This window comes from Triturus cristatus, chromosome 7 (genome assembly GCF_964204655.1).
Source record: "Triturus cristatus chromosome 7, aTriCri1.1, whole genome shotgun sequence".
NCBI classification, from domain to species: domain Eukaryota; kingdom Metazoa; phylum Chordata; class Amphibia; order Caudata; family Salamandridae; genus Triturus; species Triturus cristatus.
Window position 1 is genome coordinate 288,054,193 of NC_140590.1, and position 21,687 is coordinate 288,075,879.

At 44.5% G+C, this 21,687-nt stretch overlaps 1 protein-coding gene across 1 annotated transcript in view; it reads left to right on the plus strand.

Annotated features, from left to right (window-relative positions):
- Positions 1 to 21,687, plus strand: part of LOC146809462 (uncharacterized) — a 241,788-nt gene that overhangs the window by 188,511 nt on the left and 31,590 nt on the right. The window contains exons 43-50 of the mRNA XM_085614868.1: positions 5,067 to 5,083; positions 5,248 to 5,277; positions 5,399 to 5,428; positions 7,430 to 7,535; positions 12,703 to 12,801; positions 19,059 to 19,075; positions 20,025 to 20,054; positions 20,715 to 20,808. Of these exons, the coding sequence (XP_085470994.1) occupies positions 5,067 to 5,083; positions 5,248 to 5,277; positions 5,399 to 5,428; positions 7,430 to 7,535; positions 12,703 to 12,801; positions 19,059 to 19,075; positions 20,025 to 20,054; positions 20,715 to 20,808 (423 nt within the window). The remainder of the gene's footprint in view (positions 1 to 5,066; positions 5,084 to 5,247; positions 5,278 to 5,398; positions 5,429 to 7,429; positions 7,536 to 12,702; positions 12,802 to 19,058; positions 19,076 to 20,024; positions 20,055 to 20,714; positions 20,809 to 21,687) is intronic.

Consider the following 21,687-nt stretch of genomic DNA (forward strand, 5'->3'; position numbering starts at 1 on the left):
TCTAAGCCACCCTCCCCAGATGACAGTATAGGATTTAGTCAGCTCATTAATAGGGCTGCGCAATATCATGGCGTGGAACTGCATTCCGACCCCATGGAGGAAGACTTCCTACTGGACACTTTTGCTCAGTCGCAAAAAGCAATACACACAATGCCAATGCTCAGAGGTGTCATTTAACATGCACCAGACGTATTTAAAGACCCTGACAGGGCTTGGATTCTCAATCTCCAGATTGATAAAAAATATACGTCTGCCCCTAAACATCCAGTATACATCGAAGGACAACTCCCCTTAGACTCTTTGGTAGTGTCCAATGCAAGAAAACGTGCAAATTCCCAAACCTCTGGCGATGCACCACCCCCAGATAAAGTGTATAAACTCCTGGATGCATCAGGTAAACGAGTTGCCTCCCAATCAGCCAATCACTGGAGGAGAGCTAACGCGCAAGCACTACTTGCCAGATATGACAGGACTCACTACGATGAGCTTGAAGATCTTATCCAACACTTACCTGACCAATACATGGCCATACCAACGATGTGGTCCAGGAGGGCAAGTTAATTACAAATGCATCCATCAAATGTGCCCTCGATGCAGCAGACACTGCATTTAGATCTATTAACACCAGTGTTTTACTCCGCAGACATGCATGGTTACGCATTTCCGGTTTTAAACTATTTTAAATCAGCAGTTCGATCAGGAACACCTGTTTGGCCCAGCTGTGGGCACAGCTCTAGTAAAAATGAAAAAAGACACAGACACTGCAAAATCTATGGGAGCGTTACATCTTCAGGCCACACTAGGTTCCTTTACTAGCTCCTTCTACAGAGGCGGATCCAAGAACATTGGCACAGACACTACTTCCTCCTCCTACAAAACTCCTACAAACATCCCCCAACAGGAGATATTTTAGGGGGGGTACAGAGGAAATAATAAAGGGAGAGGTTGAGGTAACAACAACCAAACCTCCCCGACTACCAAGCAATGAATTCCCTCCGCTCCCTCCAGACCATTCCACTCCGGTTGGAGGAAGACTATCACAATTCCTACCTGTCTGGAACTCCATCACTACAGAAACGTGGGTAAGACAAATTATCCAGTATGGTCACTGCCTGGAACTTACCGCAACTCTCCCAACTATACCACACAAACAACGTCCAATGTCCAAGGAACATCTAACGCTCCTCAAACAAGAGGTTCTATCACTTCTTCTGAATCATGCAATAGAACCAGCTCCCCTCCAGCATCAAGGCACAGGGGTTTACTCCCTTTACTTTCTCATCCCAAAGAAAGACGGTACTCTCAGACCAATACTGGACCTCAGACCACTCAATGTTTACATACAATCAGATCATTTTCACATGATCACTCTTCAACGGGTCGTCCCACTGCTCCAACAAGGCGACTTCCTTGCCACTCTAGATCTCAAGGATGCCTACTTCCATATTCTTATACAGCCTGCTCACAGGTAATATCTAAGGTTTGTAGTGGACGGTCAACACTATCAATTCAAGGTCCTCCCAGCACCCAGAGTCTTCCCACTTGCGAAGACAACAAATTCAAGTGTTTCCATACCTGGACGACTGGCTAATAAAAGCCAGGTCATACAGTCAGGGTGTTCACCACACTCACCAAACAATTAGTCTGCTCCACGAATTGGGGTTTACAATAAACCTCACCAAATCACATCGCCAGCCATCCCACATACATCAGTATCTAGGGGCTACATAAGACACTTCCAAAGCCCCTACATACCCCAATACAGTTAGGATAGCCAGTATAAACTCACTGCTAGCTCAAGTGTTTATGCTGCTCATAGGGATGATGGCCTCTTGCATTTTCATGGTACCTAATGCAAGACTTCAAATATGCCATTTACAAGAATGTTTAGCACGTCAGTGGAACCAGGCTCAAGGGCAACTTTCAGATCTGGTGTTGGTAGACAGCCGTACACATCGCTCTCTGCAGTGGTGGAACACACAAAACCTTTCCAAAGGGCAGCCGTTCCTAGACCCAGTTCCACAGATAGTGCTAACAGCGGACGCATCGCTCACCGCTGGGGAGCCCATCTCCTACACCATACAATTTAGGGCAAGTGGACCCCTCAACAAAAAGTGCTCCACATCAATCACCTCCAATTGCTAGCAATATTTCTAGCATTAAAGTCTTTCCAGACACATCTCATTAACAAAACTGTCCTCATCCGCACGGACAATATGACAGCAATGTATTATATACAAAACAAGGAGGGACACATTATTTGCAGCTTTCTCAACTAGCGCAAAACATATGGAGATGGGCCATCCCACAAAGGATACACCTTTTAGCAGACCACCTTCGAGGCATACACAATCAGATTGTGGATCTGCTCAGTCGTCAGACACAGCAAATACACGAATGGGAACTTCATCCATAAATTCTTCATCCATTTATTCAGACATGGGGCCACCCAGACATAGATCTGTTGCCACACACGTAAACGCAAAATGCTTACCTTAGCCGCCAGGTATCCACACCCGTTGTCCAAGGGCAATGCGATATGGATGAACTGGTTAAGCAGATTTGCATACGCTTTTCCGCCACTTCCGCTCATTCCATTAGTAGCACGCAAGCTCAAACAACAGTCTCTCAAAATGATCCTAGTTGCTCCAACATGGGCCAGGCAACCATGGTTCACAACACTCCTGGAACTCTCCATAGTTCCACACCAAAAACTACAGCTCTCCCCAAAGCTTCTAACACAGAATCATGGAGAGATAAGGCATCCAGATCCAGCTCAACTGAATCTAGCAATCTAGTCCCTGAAGTCCTAGAGTTCGGTTACCTCAACCTACCACCAGATTGCATGAATATACTTAAAGAAGCTAGACGTCCTACTACTAGAGCTTGCTATGCAGCCAAATGGAAAAGATTTGTCATTTACTGCAATAACAACAAAATCAACCAATTCGATGCTTCAATTCACAACATTATTTGCTACTTACGGCATCTACAAAGATGTAATCTAGCATATACGTCCATAAGACTACATCTTGCTGCCCTTGCCGCTTACCTACAAAACAGAAAACATTTGTCATTATTTAAGGTGCCTGCTATCAAAGCGTTCATGGAGGGCCTTAAAAGGATAATTCCACCCAGAATCCCACCCTCTCCAGTGTGGAATTTAAACATTGCCCTTACTAGGCTCATGGGTTCCCCATTTGAACCTTTACACAAATGGGAATTACAGTTCCTTACATGGAAAGTAGCTTTCCTAGTCGCAATCACCTCTCTCAGAAGATTAAGTGAGATCCAGGCTTTAACCATACAAGAACCATTCTTACAAATACATCATAACAAGGTGGTTCTTAGAACATATCCGAAATTCTTTCCCAAGGTAATTTCTGCTTTCCATCTAAATCAATCTGTGGAATTGCCCATTTTCTTTCCAAAACCAAATTCTGTAGCAGAAAGAGCTCTTCACACACTAGATGTCAAAAGAGCTATACTTTATTACATTGACAGGACTAACCCCTTTAGGAAAACAAACCAACTGTTTGTAGCTTTCTCACCACCTCATAAAGGAACCCCATCTCCAAAGCTGGAATTGCCAGGTGGATAGTCAAATGTATTCAAATATGCTACCAGAAAGTAAAACGCACATTAACAATTCCCCCTAGAGCGCACTTAACACTCAAACTAGGGGCTTCCATGGCATTCTTAGGGAACATTCCCTTAGATTACATTTGTAAAGCAGCAACATGGTCTACGCCACACACCTTCATCAAACACTACTGTGTAGATGTGCAGGCAAAACAACAGGCTTCTGTAGGCCAGGCTGTTCTTAAAACACCTTTTCAGACCACTGCAACAGATACAGGTGACCACCGCTAAGGGAGACTACTGCTATACAGTCTATGCACAAGTATGTATTCTGCAGCTCATATGCCTCGAATGGAAAATGCTACTTACCAGTATGCATCTGTTCTTGGCATGTAGAGCTGCAGAAAGAAATACGCCCACCCATCTCCCCGGTACCTCTATCTGTTCCAGTGTTATCTTACTTAGATACATTACACATGGACATCTTTCTGTTTCTTACCAACTCCATCATTTCCCTTCATGGCGAGATACCAATCTGAGGATGGAGCCGATGCCCATGTGCACTGTAGTCCAAGGGAGGAGTCACCTATCTCATGACTACAAAGACTTCTTCCAAGACAACAACAAACTGCAAACATCCGAGCCCAACACCAGATGGCGATCTATGTGCAAGTATGTCATTCTGCAGCTCTACATGCCAAGAACAGATGCATACTGGCAAGTAGCGTTTTCCTTACGCAGTTCATAAGATGCAACCCTAATTTAGAACAGTGACTGGTACAAACTATCATCCAAGAGCTGCATGCAAACTACATAAAATAGGTTAGGACGTTATGTTTTTCTCCCAGTCTTTCATTATCTATTCCTAATGTTGCCAAAAAAGGGTTTGTTTGGCTAGATGTACATTCTTATTAGTAAACCCCAGCCTTTACCTGTGCTTTAAAACAAATGAAATGTATGTGAAAGAGAGGCTATGGAGAGATGAGGGGCACTTTTTCCCGACGGTAGTGAGGGAATCCAAAGAGGAAGTCACGGGGGGTGCCAAAAATGATTGTTGCACTGGGCGCCACCAGCTATAAAGCCTACTCTGCTCATATGCATAGCTGCCAGAGCTTGCACAAGTGTTAGTGCATGCGCAGATGAACATGTGAGTGAGTATGTACAGATGCACTGGTGTCAGAGCATGCACAGGTGCACATGGAGTGTCGAGAGGATGCATTGCTTCTGGTCATAGAGAGAACAGAAGCAGAGATACCAGACACTCCTCATTTACTGTAGGGAAATGTTTATGGGTCCCACCCCAGGCAGTGGAGCGCCCCTGAAGCGATGGTTTCAGCACCCCAACTCTGAAAATAGTTTCAGAACCACTGGACCCTGGTATACTGAGAATGCAAGACAGGCTGCGTTGCACACACTGGCCTTTTGTGCACAGTTTAACAAAGTATGAAATACTAACATCTCTCTCTCTCTTTCCTTTTTTTCAGACCTAGTGCCAGAAACAGTAAGTTTGTTACTTTGTATAGACATGTTTGGGGTACACTTGGCTGCTCACAGTCATGGACCATCAAACACTTACTCTTTAAAAATAGGGGCTTTGTGTAATACTTTGGGCAGACTAGACTGTTTTGGCCATCCTAACAATAATATTTTTCCATCCCCCTTTAGACTCCTGCCATCCCTACAACTATCCCTCCGGTGAGTAACTTGCTGCTGTATGCAAGAGGTGGGAGAAGGCGTCATTGACTTTCCGTTGTACTTTGGGCAGACTAGACTGTTGTAGCTAACTTCACAATCATATTTTTCCATCCTCCTTTAGAGTCCTGCCATCCCTACAACTACCCCTCGGGTGAGTACTGCGCTGACGTATGCCATAGGTGGGAAAAGGTAAGGGTTTATTGTAGGGGTGCAGTGCCAGATTGGCCGCCACAGAAATTGATAGACTCTCTGATGCTGCCCTTAAGAAAACAGTAGAGCTAGGTCAGAATCAGGCTCATATCTGTGTATTGTTACCCCAGTGAAGAACTATGTAGAAGAGACTAATTCAAACCTTAGCGTGGCTAGGGCAACTGCTTGAAGGGCATCCGGGGTTACAAATGGGTGAGCTGTCTCAGCACTTAAAGGTGGAACCGACGGGAGAATCTGATTTGGCCAAGACGTGATCCCAGGAGACAAGGCACAAGATTTCTGGGAGTTAAAGGGGTCATCTAGTGATTGATGTCCCATTGTGCCTCAAACCCAAAATGACATCATCAAACATGAAAACATTCCAGAATGGCCATTGTTGTTAACTGTTAGCAATGCAGAATTTTGGAAAAAGAGCTGTCTTTTCTTCTTACACTTGATGTCTGGTCCCTTTAAGGGTTCAAGTGGGAGTGGGGTAAAAAGACAAGGTTCTCGGTTACTCGAAGAGTAAGACTTCGAAGCGGAGGATCTGATGAGGCTTGTTGCAGTGTTTCTGTCAGGCAAGGCTAGACTAAGGTGCTTCCTCTGGCGTCTCCAGCCAGGCTGCACCAGATTGTCCTTAGAACCCACACAGGATGCCCTTTAAGTACTAATGGGGAAGACTTTGCCGTTGACCAAAACTTCTTACACTGGCCCTAGGATCAAGCACTGTTTGAAGCCTGCGGCGAACAATCCAATGTTTCCTATAGTAAGGGTGAGCTAGTCTTTCTTCACTTGGGTTGTATGTGTCACTGTACTGCAAGACTTTAGTGAGGCTTACAACTTCAGCTGTGTGTGACCTGTAAGGATCTGGCAGCTGATCGTGAAATAAGACTGACAAGGGACTCAAGGGTCCTCAAAAAGTACATAAACATTGTGTAGAACCTCGGAATGCTGGGATAACCATGTAAACCAATGGAATGGCAGAGGACGAGCACTCACAGGTGTAGCCTTCAGCTCCAACTTTTCTAATGGTTTTCATTCTAGTTCTCCTTGTTTAATTAAGAGCATTATACACTCAGCAGGTGGAACGTTCTAATAGTATTACAGCTTTCCTGCTTCGGGCTATACCAGTCATTAAAGGCCCTCTCCCTCGTTACAAGCCGCTGCCGGAGGTTGGGCCACTGACTCCGGAAGAGGCCATTAGCAGAAGGCATTGCCCTCGGCAGTGGGCTAGAATGCTGTAGTAGCAGAAGAACTGTTCACCTGCTGTACAGAGGAGAGAATGGTGTGATGCTCTAAAGACAGAGAAAGTGAGGGTCCACAGGAAGAGGCGTCATACTGAGAATAGCCGTGCTAGGAAGTGGGCTCCGTTTGATGCTTTCAGGGTGTACCTAAGGCTAGGTCGGGGGTTTAACTAGAGGGCCTTGCGTTTAATTGGCGCCATGCTTGCTCTGATATTATGAGATTACACAGGCTGTTTGATCATGATATCTGGAGTCAGAAATATGTCTTCCTTCCTTCATTCGTGACAATATCTGCATATGGGGGCAGGGATGGAGCGGGCAATGTGCACACATTGGAGGACTGCCTTTTCGTGTTTGGTGTCCCGTAGAGATCACTATGCAGGTTCTGTGAGCATGCAAGTTCTACGTTTTATTAGACAATATTAGAGCTGAAATTGGCCCTACCTCTCCTGTGGGAAAAAGCGACAGAGTGGGATCCACTTCCAATGAATGCTCCTGAAATGAACATTGTGTGCGCTGAATATCTGTGCCTGGGAGCCTGCTTACCTCGCTTTCCGCTGATGTGGTAATCTGTGCATCAGGCACTTTTAGGAGACGTTAAGAATGCGCATTAGTTACCTACGTATAGCTTGGTTGTGACTGTGAAAACCCTCATTTCAGGTGTGAAAAACATTGAACTCAACTTTCTCTTTTTGATAATTGTTGTATGTGTGTTCCAGTGGGGTTGCGAGGGCATCACCTGCCCACCCAGAATCTGCTACAGAGATGGTGAAGTACCTGTGCCTGACAAGAGTGACCACAGCTGCTGCCCTCGGTACTCCTGTGGTGAGTTGCTGGATGTGCCAACAGGCCAGGGAGTAGGGTGCATCCACAGTGAAGGGACCAGCAGCGACAGAGAGCTCTGATGCAGGGCTGCATGCTGTAGGACATCGCGCGGAGGACATGGCTTTCAATTGGAGACTTTCAGCCTACTCCGCCATCTTAAGGGTTTTAGGGGTTTGGGTAAAGAGGTGTTTTGGGGTTCTTATTTGGAACACTTAGACTCACATTTACACAAGATCCATTTTTTGGCGGTAATTCAATGACTCAGTAATAGACTTACCACAATCAGCGATCGCTACAATACTCCAGATACAGTATTACATGAGAAATAACACGCGCGAACACCTTTTCGACTTGTTTTTCTGTATATATTTATTTTATGAAAATCCACAGGCTTCTCCTTAATCACAGCAATCTACCATGCAGTATAGATTGATAGAATCTAGGGAATGGGTGGAAATTGGCAAGGAATAACTAAAGGCCTGGTTTAGAGTTTGGCAGGCGGGTTACTAGATCATAATGTGATGGATGGCTTTAAGGACAGGTTAGGATGCATTGTAAACAAGCATTTGGCAAAGCCAATAGGTCTCGCCTCATAAAGAGCTACTGGCTTTGCAAATGTGTTTTAGCCATGTTGTTCACCAGTGTGGCTGCTTTTCAGCAAGGCTAAAAGTTAGTTGCTTAGAGGACAGTGGTGTGGAGTGTCATAGAGTGGAATGGCGAAGAGTGGAGTAAAGTGTTGTGGAGTGTAGTGCCATAGACTGTCGTGTTTTGGAGTAGTATAGAGTGTAGTAAGGTAGATTGGCGTAGAGTAGAGTAAAATAGACTGGTGTAGAGTGCACTGACATTGAGAGTTGCAGAGTATAGTGGCTGAAAGTGCAGCTGCAAAGAAATAAACGGCCATTTTAAAATGCAGTTACATAGATTAGAGTGTTGCATGGAAGAGTGCCGTGGCATATAGTGCAGTGGTGCAGAGAGGAGTAGAGTAGAGTGGTGTTGAGTACAGTGGCATAGAGTGCTGTAGCGTAGAGTAGAGTAGGGTGACACACAGTGCAGTGGTGTACAGTGGTGCAGAGTACACAGGGCCGGACTGGGAATCAAAACCGTCCCTGGCAAAGTGCTCGGACGGCCCTCCGGAGGGCTGGGGGTGCGGCCGAGCTGTTTGCCAGGGCCAGTTTCGGACGATTTTGTTACAGGGGGCGATATTGCACTATGCTGCAAAAACGGCACTGTTACATAAACTGTCCCTCACCCTGGTAGCCCATCGGGGAAACACCTGGTGCCCGCTACAGCCAGTCCGGCCCTGAGAGTGGTAAAGGGTAGAATACTGTGCAGTAGAGTGCAGTGGCATAGAGTGGAGTGTTACAGAGTGCAGTGGTGAAGAGTGGAGGGATGCATAGTAGAGTGACGTAGATTGCATTGGCATAGAATGCCCTAGTGTAGAGTACAATGGTGTAGAGTTCAGTGGCGTAGAATGCAGCACTGGAGAGTGCGATGTTGGGGTACGCGATGTTGGGGGTACGCACCATACATACAAAATGCACGGGGGTGTATGCCTGTACGACTCGCACCCCGGGAACAACTTTTCCCGGGATACGAGTCGTACAAACTTCACTTCGTAGCGGGTAATGGCATTCCCCGTGTACGGGACGTTCTCCATACAAATTGGAAATCGGAAAGCCGGTCCAGATCGTACTAGTACGGTCGGACTACATTTTTACAATTTGTATGGAAAAGTGTCCGGGTCCATCTCGTACAACTTTTCCCGATCCGATTTGTACAAATCGGATCGGGAAAAGTTGTATTTTTCCCGTACGAATCGTACTTCGCGAGTCGGTCGGGACTTGTACGATTTGTATGGAAAAATTTACCGATACGAGTCGGATGGGAAAAAAAATACAGAATCGGAATCGGCCCCCAAATATGACGAGATAAGAACATGATCTACAATCCTGTTTACAGAAAGGAGTAAGAATGTAAGGGAAGTTGATGTAAAAAGACTTTGCTCCTTGGGGGGGATCAAGCGCCCCTTAGCTGCATCAGTGACTGAATATCGAGGGACAGAATATCGACTGCCCAAAATATCGAAGCCAAAAATCGAGGGACAGAATATCGAGTCCCTATCTACAAACAGGTAAGGACTAAAATATCGTTGTTAAAAATATAGGTAACTAAAATATATTTTTTTTAAATGTATTAATACTAATATAAACGTAGTTAAATAATAAACACAATTAAGTAAAACAGAGTTAAAATAATGTAAATAAGCTTAAAATGTAAAAATAGTAAATGTAATGTAAAAAAAATAATTTTTTTACATACATATAGTAACTTAATAATATTAAAAAATAATTATTATTAATCGTAATTATATTTTTATAAACATTATTAAAAATATTATTACATTTATATATATATAAACCTATTATATAAATTTAAAATAAATAATATACAATAATTTAAATAATCATATCAATATTTTTTATGTAAATTAATATTTTACACTACATTAAGGGGCTGATTCCGATGTCGGACGGACTCAGGTCCATCCGACATCGGTCAGGAGCCGTAACCGACCGACCAGCTGTCGTCGGTTACGGCCCTGCAAGTACGATGCGACCGAACAGGGTTCAGTCGCATTCGTATACTTCACAATGCAAGCATGTATTCCGAGCGGAATGCATGCTTGCATTGCGAAAAGCAAGGGTGCAGTTCATCCCTGCACCATGTGGCCGACTCCCCAAGGTGCCTGCCACCGGGTGCAGGGATCCACAGAGGAGCATCACAGGTGCCCCCAGGCCGCCATTCGGCAGCCTCGCACCCCTGGGGGCCCCACTGGGGGCCCCCAAAGACAGTTTCCGAAAAGGCAGTAAAAAACTGCCATCGTACTCCCTCGGTCACAAAGAGGCGGCCAGGGGAGTACTAAGGGATATCCGGACTGCGGACGGGCTCTCCAAGCCTGTCGTCCGCAATCCGGAAATCCGAGTCGGATTCCTTTCGACCGAGCCCATTAGAATGGCTTGGTCGGAAAGGAATCCGGCCGACTCCTTCCGATCCGGTCCCTTCCGACCGAAATCGGAATCGGCCCCTTAATGTAACAATAATAAAAACATAGCATAGTGTAGGAAAAAAATTAGTATTCACACTCCAACAGGTGCAAAAGTATGGAATGTGTTGGATAGCGGGTGGGTACAAATTACTATTCCCACTCCAGTGAGTGGAACAGTAGAGAAAGTGTTAGATAGCGGGAATGTAAAAACTACTATTCCCACTCCAGTGAGTGCAACAGCAGGGTAAGTGTTGGATAGCGGGTGGGTAAAAATTACTATTCCCACTCCAGTGAGTGGAACAGTAGGGAAAGTGTTGGATAGCGGGAGTCTAAAAATTACTATTCCCACTCCAGTGAGTGGAACAGTAGGGAAAGTGTTGGATAGCGGGAATGTAAAAATTACTATTCCCACTCCAGTGAGTGCAACAGTAGGGAAAGTGTTGGGTAGCGTAGGGGAATAATTTAGTAGACCCATTCCTACACTATAATTAAAATTGATTAACAAATAATTAATTAATAAAATCCTATTTACCTCCCACTATTTCCCCCTATAAACGTCACCTCCAATAGTGTAAAATAATAATAAATTAACATAATTAATTAACAATTAATTAATTAGCTAATGACAATTAACAATAAAATTAATAACCATCATATCTACATTAATTAACACAATTAACACTATAAATTACCTTTGAATAAATATTATATAGCAATTAATGAATATTGAATTTAATTTAAATTAATTCCCACTCTACTCCCCCATGAACACTCAACACACTCCTAAAAATGTACATAATTAACATATTAATAAATTATGTATTAATAAATATTTAATTAATTACTAATTAATAAAAATAGTACACAATTTACATAATTATCAATTAATTAAAAACTTTTATTACTCACTTTTTAAATATGTAATCATAAATTAATTAACTTAATAGTAATTATTAAACACTGAATTATTAATTGATAGTTTTTTCATTTTTATAATTAAAATTAAATTACTTCCCAACCTATTCCCCTATAAACTCACAACCCGCTACGGAACTAATTTACGCACAATTAATTAACAATAGTAATTATTAAACACTAAATTATTAATTAGTTAATTATTAATTTTTATAATTAAAATTAAATTACTTCCCACCCTAAATCCCCTATAAACCCACAACACGCTACGGAACTAATATACGCAAACATTAATTAACATAAAATTCATTACCTTAAAATAATTATAACATACATTAAAAAAATAATATATAATTTTAACACATATACTAACATATAATACAATAAAAGAATTTGATATAATTAAATTCGATATAATGACATTCGATATTACTTACCTATATGTCGATATTATTTTCAACTATATTATGTCTATTCTATATTTTGTCCACTCGATATTTTGGAGTCGATATTATGTCCTTATTGATATTAAAAAATCGATATTTAGTCTGTTTACCCCCTGGCTATCCTAAAACAAATAAAGCCAGCAAATAGAAAACCATAAAATGTGAGTTACAGGCCACAAAGCCAATGGTAAGCATTGTGAAAAATGCATTCCCAGGAAAACTTTCTGAATGTGTCTAAGTTGTCTTTAGCAAACCTAAAAACCACACTGAGTTACATGGGCTCCTGTTGACTATCCATGGGAAGTGTGTTTGGGAGGGGCTGAGACAGAAAATGAACTGCAGTATGTATCATCAACTTCTGAAACGATCCTATTCTCGCCTCTTGTTGCCCATACAGTCCTCCTCTCACAGTCACAGTTTTAAAACACGCCATACCCATAAATCACCTCAGCCTTGAGGGCCCTTTCGGCCAGTCGATCACTGACATACCTCTAAAGGCCTATCCAGCCCAGTTCTCAATGTCTCAGATCCCAGGGTGCATCCAGTCCATCTCTCACTGTGTCAGCTGTTAGATTTCATCCATCCAGTGTCTCCTCTCGCAGACTGGATCTGGTCTCCCTCCCACAGTTCGCTTCTTACTGTGCATGCCACTGTACTTAATTATGGAAGCAGTTTTGTTGGGTCTGTACACTTGCTAGGAGTGATGTACACACTGCATCGATGCTCTTCTCTTATTCATTTCGTTTTTTTTATACCTCAGAATGTGATCCGTGTCCTCCAAAACTCGACTGTGGTCCTGGATTCCAGACTATCACACAAATCGACATTGAAAAGCAGTGCTGCGCCAATCAAACGTGTCGTAAGTACTTAAAAAACAAGGAGTCAGTTTGCTAAAGGAATAGTAATTTGGAACAGCTTAGAACCTGCATGCATTTAGAATATTTAGGGCCCGATTCACAAAGGTAAATATGCAGATATAGATCTACAAACATGTACATCACCCTTACACCTAGGTGTAAATTTCCACTTTTTTGCTATTCACTATTTCTGGTGGAGATTTACACCTTGATGCACACTTAAGCATTTCCTACAACTGCATTTAAAAATTAAAGTTACTATTAGTAAATATCCACCTGTTTGTCGTGCTCTCTCTGCCCTGAAAATGTAGGCAAATGGAATAAAATGTAGATTTTAAATATATATTTAATTAAGACAGTGTCAACAATTGTAAACAACTAATATTAATCTAGAAATACTTAAGAAATATATTCCACACGTTACTTCTAAAATTAACTTTGTATTAAATTGTATATTAGTTAAAATATGTGAATTATTTAAATATTCTTTTGAACAATACTGTAAAGTTAAAATCACCCACCATCACTTCCATTTATTATTACTTAACGTGTAACATTCTTAGTTATAATTTTAATGAATGTAATAACCTTTTACCCTTTTAAACTCAGGAATTTAACTTAATTTATTTTACATTAATATGTGTTTTTGAATTAGAAAATTAATACAGTTTAGCATTTATTATGTGCTATATTTCTAAGAAGTGCATTTTGTGAATTGTAACTGTCTCACTATTATCTGGGTGTGTGTTTTGTTAGGGGTGGGTGGGATTTGCGTAGTCGCGCTATGCAAAGCTCTGCGAAGCGGTAAAAAATATCCCCGAGCACGCAAAAGTTCCGCGAACACCCGGAATTGCTTGTTCTGCCCGTTCGCGATGCTTTTTTCCTGTTTGCAAATGCTGTTTGCATGCTTGTGGAGAAATATCTCGCAAACCCGCATTTTTAAAGCGCGAACAAGCAAAAAATTCCACGAAGCCGGAGATCGCGGAAATTTTGGCGATTCCACGTTCTCCGCAGAACGTGAAATTACACAAATTCTGCAAATTCCACGAGCGGAACGGAATTTACCGCCCAGGCCTAATTACCATATCCCTCCCTAAACCTTTAATTAAACTTCCCTTAATCTCTCCCATTTTGTAATACTTATTCCTCATTTTTCCCACCACTCCCGTTTGCCCCTTCCACATTTATTGCTTAATCTTATACTTATGTATGTGGAGATCTTCAACTGTACCTTTGTGAATTGTATTTTGTAGTATATGAACTAGTACTGTAATGAAGTAGTACTGTAGCTGCTCCAAAGAACAAGTTACTTACCTTTAGTAACACCTTATCTGGTAGAGACTCTATCTAGAAGCAGATTCCTGCCCTTAAGAATTATCCCCAGGCGACAGACTGGATCCAGACATTTAGGTGCCGATTACGATCCGGTAAAAAAATTCCCCTTACGACTCGTATCCGGTCTTTTTACCGTACGAATCGTACAAGTGCCGTACAAACTGCCAATTACGATTCGCATGGGAAAAAGTCCATACGAATCGCATTGGGAATTATTCCCCACACGTCCTCGGGTCGGAAAATGTGTCCGACACGTCCACGGATGATTCACCGTACAAATGTGAAAAGTGAAGTCCGACCGCGGAATTACGATCCATCCCGTGCGTCCGATGTTACAACCGTATGGAAAAAACACCGTCCGCACCGATCTCCCATAGCAACCATGGAGACATGTGCCCGCATATGCGCCGACCCCCCCCAGCCCCCGTATGTACGCGCCGACCCCCCCCAGCCCCGTATGTACGCGCCGACCCCCGCCAGCCCCCGTATGTACGTGCCGACCCCCCCAGCCCCCGTACGTACGTGTCGTACCCCCACCCGTGTATGTACACCCGTGTACGTGTCGTACCCCCGTGTATGTACACCCGTGTACGTGTTGTACCCCCGTGTATGTACACCCGTGTATGTGTCGTACCCCCACCCGTGTATGTACACCCGTGTACGTGTCGTACCCCCGTGTATGTACACCCATGTACGTGTCATACCCCCCGTGTATGTACACACGTGTACGTGTCGTACCCCCCGTGTATGTACACCCGTGTACGTTCGAGTCGTACCCCCACCCGTGTATGTACGACGCGATACACGGGTGGGGGTACGACTCGAATGTACACGGGTGTACATACACGGGGGTACGACACGTACACGGGTGTACATACACGGGGGGTACGACACGTACACGGGTGTACATACACGGGGGGTACGACACGTACACGGGTGTACATACACGGGTGGGGGGGTACGACACGTACACGGGTGTACATACACGGGTGGGGGTACGACACGTACGTACGGGGGCTGGGGGGGGTCGGCGCGTACATACGGGGGCTGGGGGGGGTCGGCGCGTACATACGGGGGCTGCGGGGGGCCGGCGCGTACATACGGGGGCTGGGGGGGTACGGCGTGTACCGGGCCACCTACTCTGGTCGTTTCGCGCCGTACTTCGCTTTTCCAGCACTTTTTGGGTGCCGTGAAAATATCGCCGTCCGGACTGCTGTCGGTTCGAATCGTACCTCCTGGGTCGTGAAACGCTGCCTGAAAGCGTCCCGACGTCACGTCGCAGCATTCCCGGATCATTCCCGGATCACATTCGTATGTATATTTTCGTCGGTCGCTGTTTTTTACGATTCGTACGGAAATGGTGTTTCCGTGCGAATCGTAATTCCATGTTTGTTGACCGGGTACGAGTCGGACGGAGAAAACTCTCCGACCGACGGTTCGTACCCGGTTTTTACCGGATCGTAATCGGCACCTTAGTGTGAGCAGTAACCCTAGCGCCTCTAGGTGGCATTGTTCACCTCCACGTGGCGCAGTCGGCACCGTAAGTCACAAGTGCAGTGCCTATATAGGAGTCATCACCAGCATGCTGACGTCAATATGTTTTTTACGACTTTCCATGCCAGGAGCACGGAGCCACAAAGAACACTAACCAATGGTGAAAACTAAAAACTAGGGCCCTGAAAAGGGAGAAAATGCTGTCCCTAGAGATCCGTTCGATGAGCAGGAAGAATGAGTGGGTCGGGAAGGACTCCGCTACTAGATAGAGTCTCTACCAAATAAGGTGTCAACGTATTTAAGTAATTTGTTAATCTGATAGAGACTTCTAGTCGCAGATTCCGTACCTTAGAATAGATACCCAAGCAATGCCTCCCTAGAAGTGGGTCCGTGGAATGAAGTCATACTAGAAAGTTCTGCAGGACCGATTGGGCAAAATGCCCATCCCGACAGACCTATCTGCCCAAACAGTAATGCTTGGTGAACATGTGCAGAGAAGCCCATGGGCAGATATCCAGGACCGAACACCGCATGCTAGCTCACTGGTCGCAGGCTTTTCTCTGGTGGAATGAGCAAGCAAACCCTCAGGGAATTTCTTATTGGCCAGTGTGTAGCAGTGTGTAATGCAGAGCACGATATATTGGGAGATAGTCATTTCTGCACAGCCTTCCCCTTCTTGGCTCCAACATACCCCACGAAGTTGGTCATCCACCTGGTCTCTCTAGTGCGGTCATAGTAAAATGACAATGCCCAGTAGATGGAATCACTCCTCTTCTCTAGAGGGATGCGGTGGAGCATAAAAGGTGGGCAGGGTGCTTGACTGGCCTACATGAAAGAGAGTGACAACTTTTGGCAGAAATGAAGGTGTAGTGTGAAGGACCAGCGTATCTGGAAAGATGGTTGGGTATGGCGACTTGGATGACAGAGCCTAGTGCCTACCGACCCTCCGGGCAGATGTTATCACCACCAGCAAGGCTGTTTTGATTTTAAAGAGCCTGAGAGGACAGTAATGTAAGGGCTCAGAAGGCGCGCACATCAGAAATGTAAGGACGTGATTGAGGTCTGTCTGGGGCATGATAAAGGGTGAAGGTGGAAAAATAAGTTGAAGACCTTTCAAAAACAGCAGGAGACTTGAAGTGGAATGGCTGATCTGGCACATGCAGGAAGGCTGAGATTACAGATATTTAACCCTTTAGGGTACCCAAAGCAGAGCCCTCCTGGGCAAGGTAAAGATAAAACAGAAGGACCTGAGATAGGGAGCAGAAAGAGGATCAACTTGCTTTTCTGCACACCATGCCACAAACTTGCTCCAAAAGCAGGCGTATACCGTCTTGGTGGAGGGATGCCTGGCATCCAAGATTACATTGCAGACTTCAAGCAGGAGGTCTGTCACTTGTTGCTGCTCAATCTCCACGCATGAAGGCAGAGCATTGACAAGTTCGGTTGGAGAACCCTCCCCTGCTGCTTTGACAGACGATTAAGGGGCAGCCTAACCGGAGAACCGATGGCCATGCTCAACAGCTTGGGATACCAATCTCTCCGAGCATGGTCCAGAACCACAAGGATGACTTAGGCCCGGTTGGTCCTGATCTTCTTGAGAGCACTGGATAGGAATGGTATGGGCCAACAGGCATACAGGAGGCCTGAGCTCCACTTTGGAAACTCCCACATGCAGAACTACTGGCATTGGACGTTCTTGGCAATGAAGAACAGATCTAACCAAGGCTTGCACCACCTCCGGATGGAGACGCCATTCTTGATCAACTAGGCTTCTTCAGCTTAGTTTGTACACCCTGGTGTTCAGAGAGCTCACCAGGTGTTGAACCACCAGGAAAATGTCCTGACGTTCCAGCCATGTCCAGAGGTGCAGGGCTTTTTGATAAAGGTTCCAAGACCCCGGTCATCAAAAAGGGACTGGGGGTAGCTCTATCCTGATCTGCGCTTACTGGAGTGGAATGAAAAGAACTGATGTCAGCACGCTGGGTGGGCGCCTACATAGACACCAACATATCACTTCCAGCACGCACAATGCCATGCAGAGCCGAACTACGCCACCTCTCAGCGCTCAGGGGTACTTGTCACAAAAAATTCTGGATCCAGTCTGAGCCCTGGGGACATTTCTAAGGTAAGGAAACTGAGGCTAGAAGTCTCTTTCAGATATGCCTATTGTTAAGCTGCCCAATAATAGAGTGCATCTCTTTATACGAGCAAGTCATTAGTAAAATCGATACTCACTTCCACCAGCATGCAGGACTTGAACTTTTCAGCTTCTTGTACCTCTAACTCCTAACCTCCCTCCCATCTGTTTCACCGTCATCCCTGTAAAAGTGGACAGACAGTTGCCCTTCATCCTCTAACCCCCAAAAAATGTTTTTTGCCCTCACGGCCTTTCCTATTTCAAGTACCTCTTTGTCCCTCCACCCTGATGCTTTTGCATGTATCTGGTGTGCTGCTATTGAAGGGTTCTGATTCTAGGTCTGCAAGCACGGCCTGACCGCATTGGTCAAATGGCGCTATGCACAATAATTAGGAATACATCCTAGGGTAGTAAACATGAGAGGAGGATGGGAAAGTAAACTAGACTTCAGCTGTATCATGCTGAAGAGCTTGAGCAAGGGCGGGTCCTTCTCTTCTAGACGTTTGCTCTAGAGACATTTTACAATGTAGGGCCTCATTTTGAGTTGGATGATATCAGATTACCTGTTTAGAGCAGGAAGTCTTTAATCTTGGAGAAATATACGCCAGTGGAATTTTCACAACCACAAAGATAGTGCAGACGATGAAATTCAAGCAGTCAGTTCTCCTCCTGGGTTATAACTAGGGCTCCCGGATGTATGGTATTTATTTTTTGGACATTTCCATATGTATTTATCCATATTTATGATTTTGTCAACTGTATCTGTATTTATTCTTGTTTATTTTGTGTACTGTGAAACAAATAAAGCTGTAACTCATATTTTTCCACATTTATTTTAACCAATAAATATGCAGTCATGCTTGAGCGCCTGGCAGGTTTAGATTTCAGTGATGTGAACACCCGCAGAAGATAAATCGATGCACTTATATGAAAATATGCACATTTCAGTATCAGCATTGTGCATAGCTACTGTTGTTCAATTTCTCTTTTTTTTTTGTAACCGCCTTACCCATCAATCCAAAAATTTGGAAGTCCTGGCAAAGTGCATTTAGAATCACTCAAATAGCACCCAATTTCCGGTTTTATCCACATTTAAAAATAAAGACAAGAAAATAAATGTTTTTCTGTCTGTATTTATCTGTAAAAATCAGTAAAAAAGGAAAACAGGGAGCCTTAGTTATAATGTCCTCTAAAAATCGAACAATCTTCTCTTACCCCCTATTCTAGAACAGGCCCTTGGTAAAAGAATGTCGGAATGAGAAAACTAAACATAGTCTCTCTTCTCTTTTTTAGCTCCCGGAGGTAAACCGGTAAGTTTGTTTTACAAGCTTCTGTTGGACTTGCGTTTATTTCCTGCTAATAACAAAGCTGAGAGGCAAGCTTCAGTTTCTCCAAACTCAAGTACAAACTTTAGGTATAATTGCAGCCATTTAGATTGATCATTCTAAATTCTAAAACGTTCAGATTTTTTAATCTAAGTGTGCTGGGTTCATTCTAGCTAAATGTGGCTGCATGTTTTACATTTTGGAGCAATTCCATGTAATACCAAAGTCCAAAGAAATCCAATGCTGAATTTGCAAAAGTGGTTGATATTTTCCATGTAAATTGTTGGATTGTAAACTGTGAACTGTCCCATGTTATACAGCACAGGTTCAGCCAGTCATGCCTCTTTAGACAACAGCACTTTACGTGCTAAGATTTCTGAGCTCCTACCTATAACAGTAAAGTTTAAACTACATGACCCACCATGCAACATTCCACTGGCGAAAAAAGCCAGGGCTGGCTGAAGATGTGGCACATGTGGGCTAAGGACTGTGAATACAGGGGCAGGTGGGGATGTGCTGCGTACTCGGGTTGAGGAGAATGGGATGTTTTATGTGTCTGTTGAGTGTGTTTAAATGTGTGCGCCTGTATGCATGCTCCAGTCTGCCACTGTGCCCGTTAACGTGCTGCTGGCGAGGAGAGGTCTGTCTGCATGCCTCTTTGTCAGTGTGCCTCGGTGTGCCTGCTGTGACCTGGCTTGCCTCCCGTGACTCGTGCGTGTGCCTGTCTGTGTGTTCCTGTGCTGTCTGTGCCTGCGTGGTTCCTGGTGAGGAGTGGAAATGAAACGTGTGACGGGCTTGCTGTGCGTACATCCCTCGAGTCCCGTGGAAGCCCCTGGTGTGGAACATCGTCGAAGTGTCAGATTTTGGACCATGGAATATTTTCATTGAAAAACTTCTTTATTCATCTTACAATGTATTGTTTTCCTTTGAACAGAAGACAACCCCAGCCCCCACCACGCCTGAGGTATGTTTGACGCTGAACTGAATGGAGGGTTTGGGTGGGGCTGAGGTAAATGTCGTTAGCTAGTGAGGTGTGTTATAGGGTTAACGGCTAATGTGGAGACACATATAAACGCTCTAGGGCAGAGGTTTGTATCCTGTGGTCCATAAACCACTGGGGGTCCCGCGAAGTCTACTCAGGAGCTCCGCAACCGCTTAAATAAAATAAACGGATTAGTAAAGCGTATACGAGTAAAGTTGCAAAACGCTCAACTGACATTTTTAAAACGTGTAAGTGTGAGGCTAACAATTCAATTAGCATACTCAGGTGCATCGAACAGAGTATAGTATGGTCTCAATTTAATTTAGATAAGCTCCAATATTCCTAAAAAATTACAATTTTGTTTTTTATATTTGTTTGCAAATTTAAAAAAAAGTAATCATTTGTTTGATGAATGCTTGTTTCTGTGTTTTCGTGTTATGTTTTGTGGTTCAAATCATCGGAAATGCATTGATTGCGGTCCCCGGATTCCAATAATGAATCAGTTGGGGTCCCTGAGTTGCAGTGATGATTAAGGGTGGGTCCTTAGAAGTCAAAAGGTTAAGAACCACTGCCCTAGGGTGCTGCCAGTGCTTGCCCACATTTGGCATTCGCATGGTTTGTAACATGTATAATGTCTCGCAGGACGAGTGTGCGCACGTGACCTGCGCGGAGAGCCACTGCGGAAAGACAGGCGCTGTTCCCGTGGTCCCGGCCGACCCCTGCTGTGATGTGTGCGGTGAGTGGACGGGGTGCTGTGGAGGGCAGCTCGTCACTGCATACACTCAGACATCTGCAAGATGCAGGCCTGGTTTGCGCTATCCAGGGCACGCTGCCAGAATCCCCCGATGGACTGGACGATTGAAGAGGAGCTGTGATTGAGAAGACACGGGAATCATGACTGAGCGCCTCCTAGACTAAAGAGAGGAACACGAGGCAGCTGGAGGCTTAAAGTATCAATCGGGCCCATCACTCACCGTTCCTGCTCTGACGCCCTACACAATCTCTCACTGACTTTTATCTACCTGGCTTCTGAGGGCCCTTCCAGGCCTCTCTCACTGTCTGACCCATAATAACACACCCAGCCCTCTCTCAGTCTCTGATATCAGAGATCCATTCTGTCTCTCACTTTGTAACCTCTTAGGACTAATCCAGCCCTCTATTGCAGCTCCTTTTCTTAGGGCCCACCTGTCTACCTCTCACTATCTGATTTCTTGAGGGCTAGCCTCTCTCAGTGCTTAATTTGAGCCGGTGATTTCCGGTGCTCTGCTTGGCACTTGTGACAGAGCACCAGAAGGTGGCGCTATCTGGCTAATTTCGAGATGACCACAACAGCAGTTAATTATTAATTAAATATACATAAAAAAGTATTATTACCTGCCACCAAATCCATTCCTACAGCTACGGGGGCCTGGAATAGTCCGAATTGTCACATTTGCAGGACTGTGATGGTTAGAAGTTGTGTTATTAGTATCATTGGCAGCGTGGCAGGGGCAATGTGCGGTGCAAGCTGCAGGGGCCTCCTGACGAGAGCCCTGGCACTTATGTTTTTTACAAATGAAGCACCGGCCTCTCTGTCGCAATCTTACTGAGCCCACCCAGACCCTCTCTCACTTGT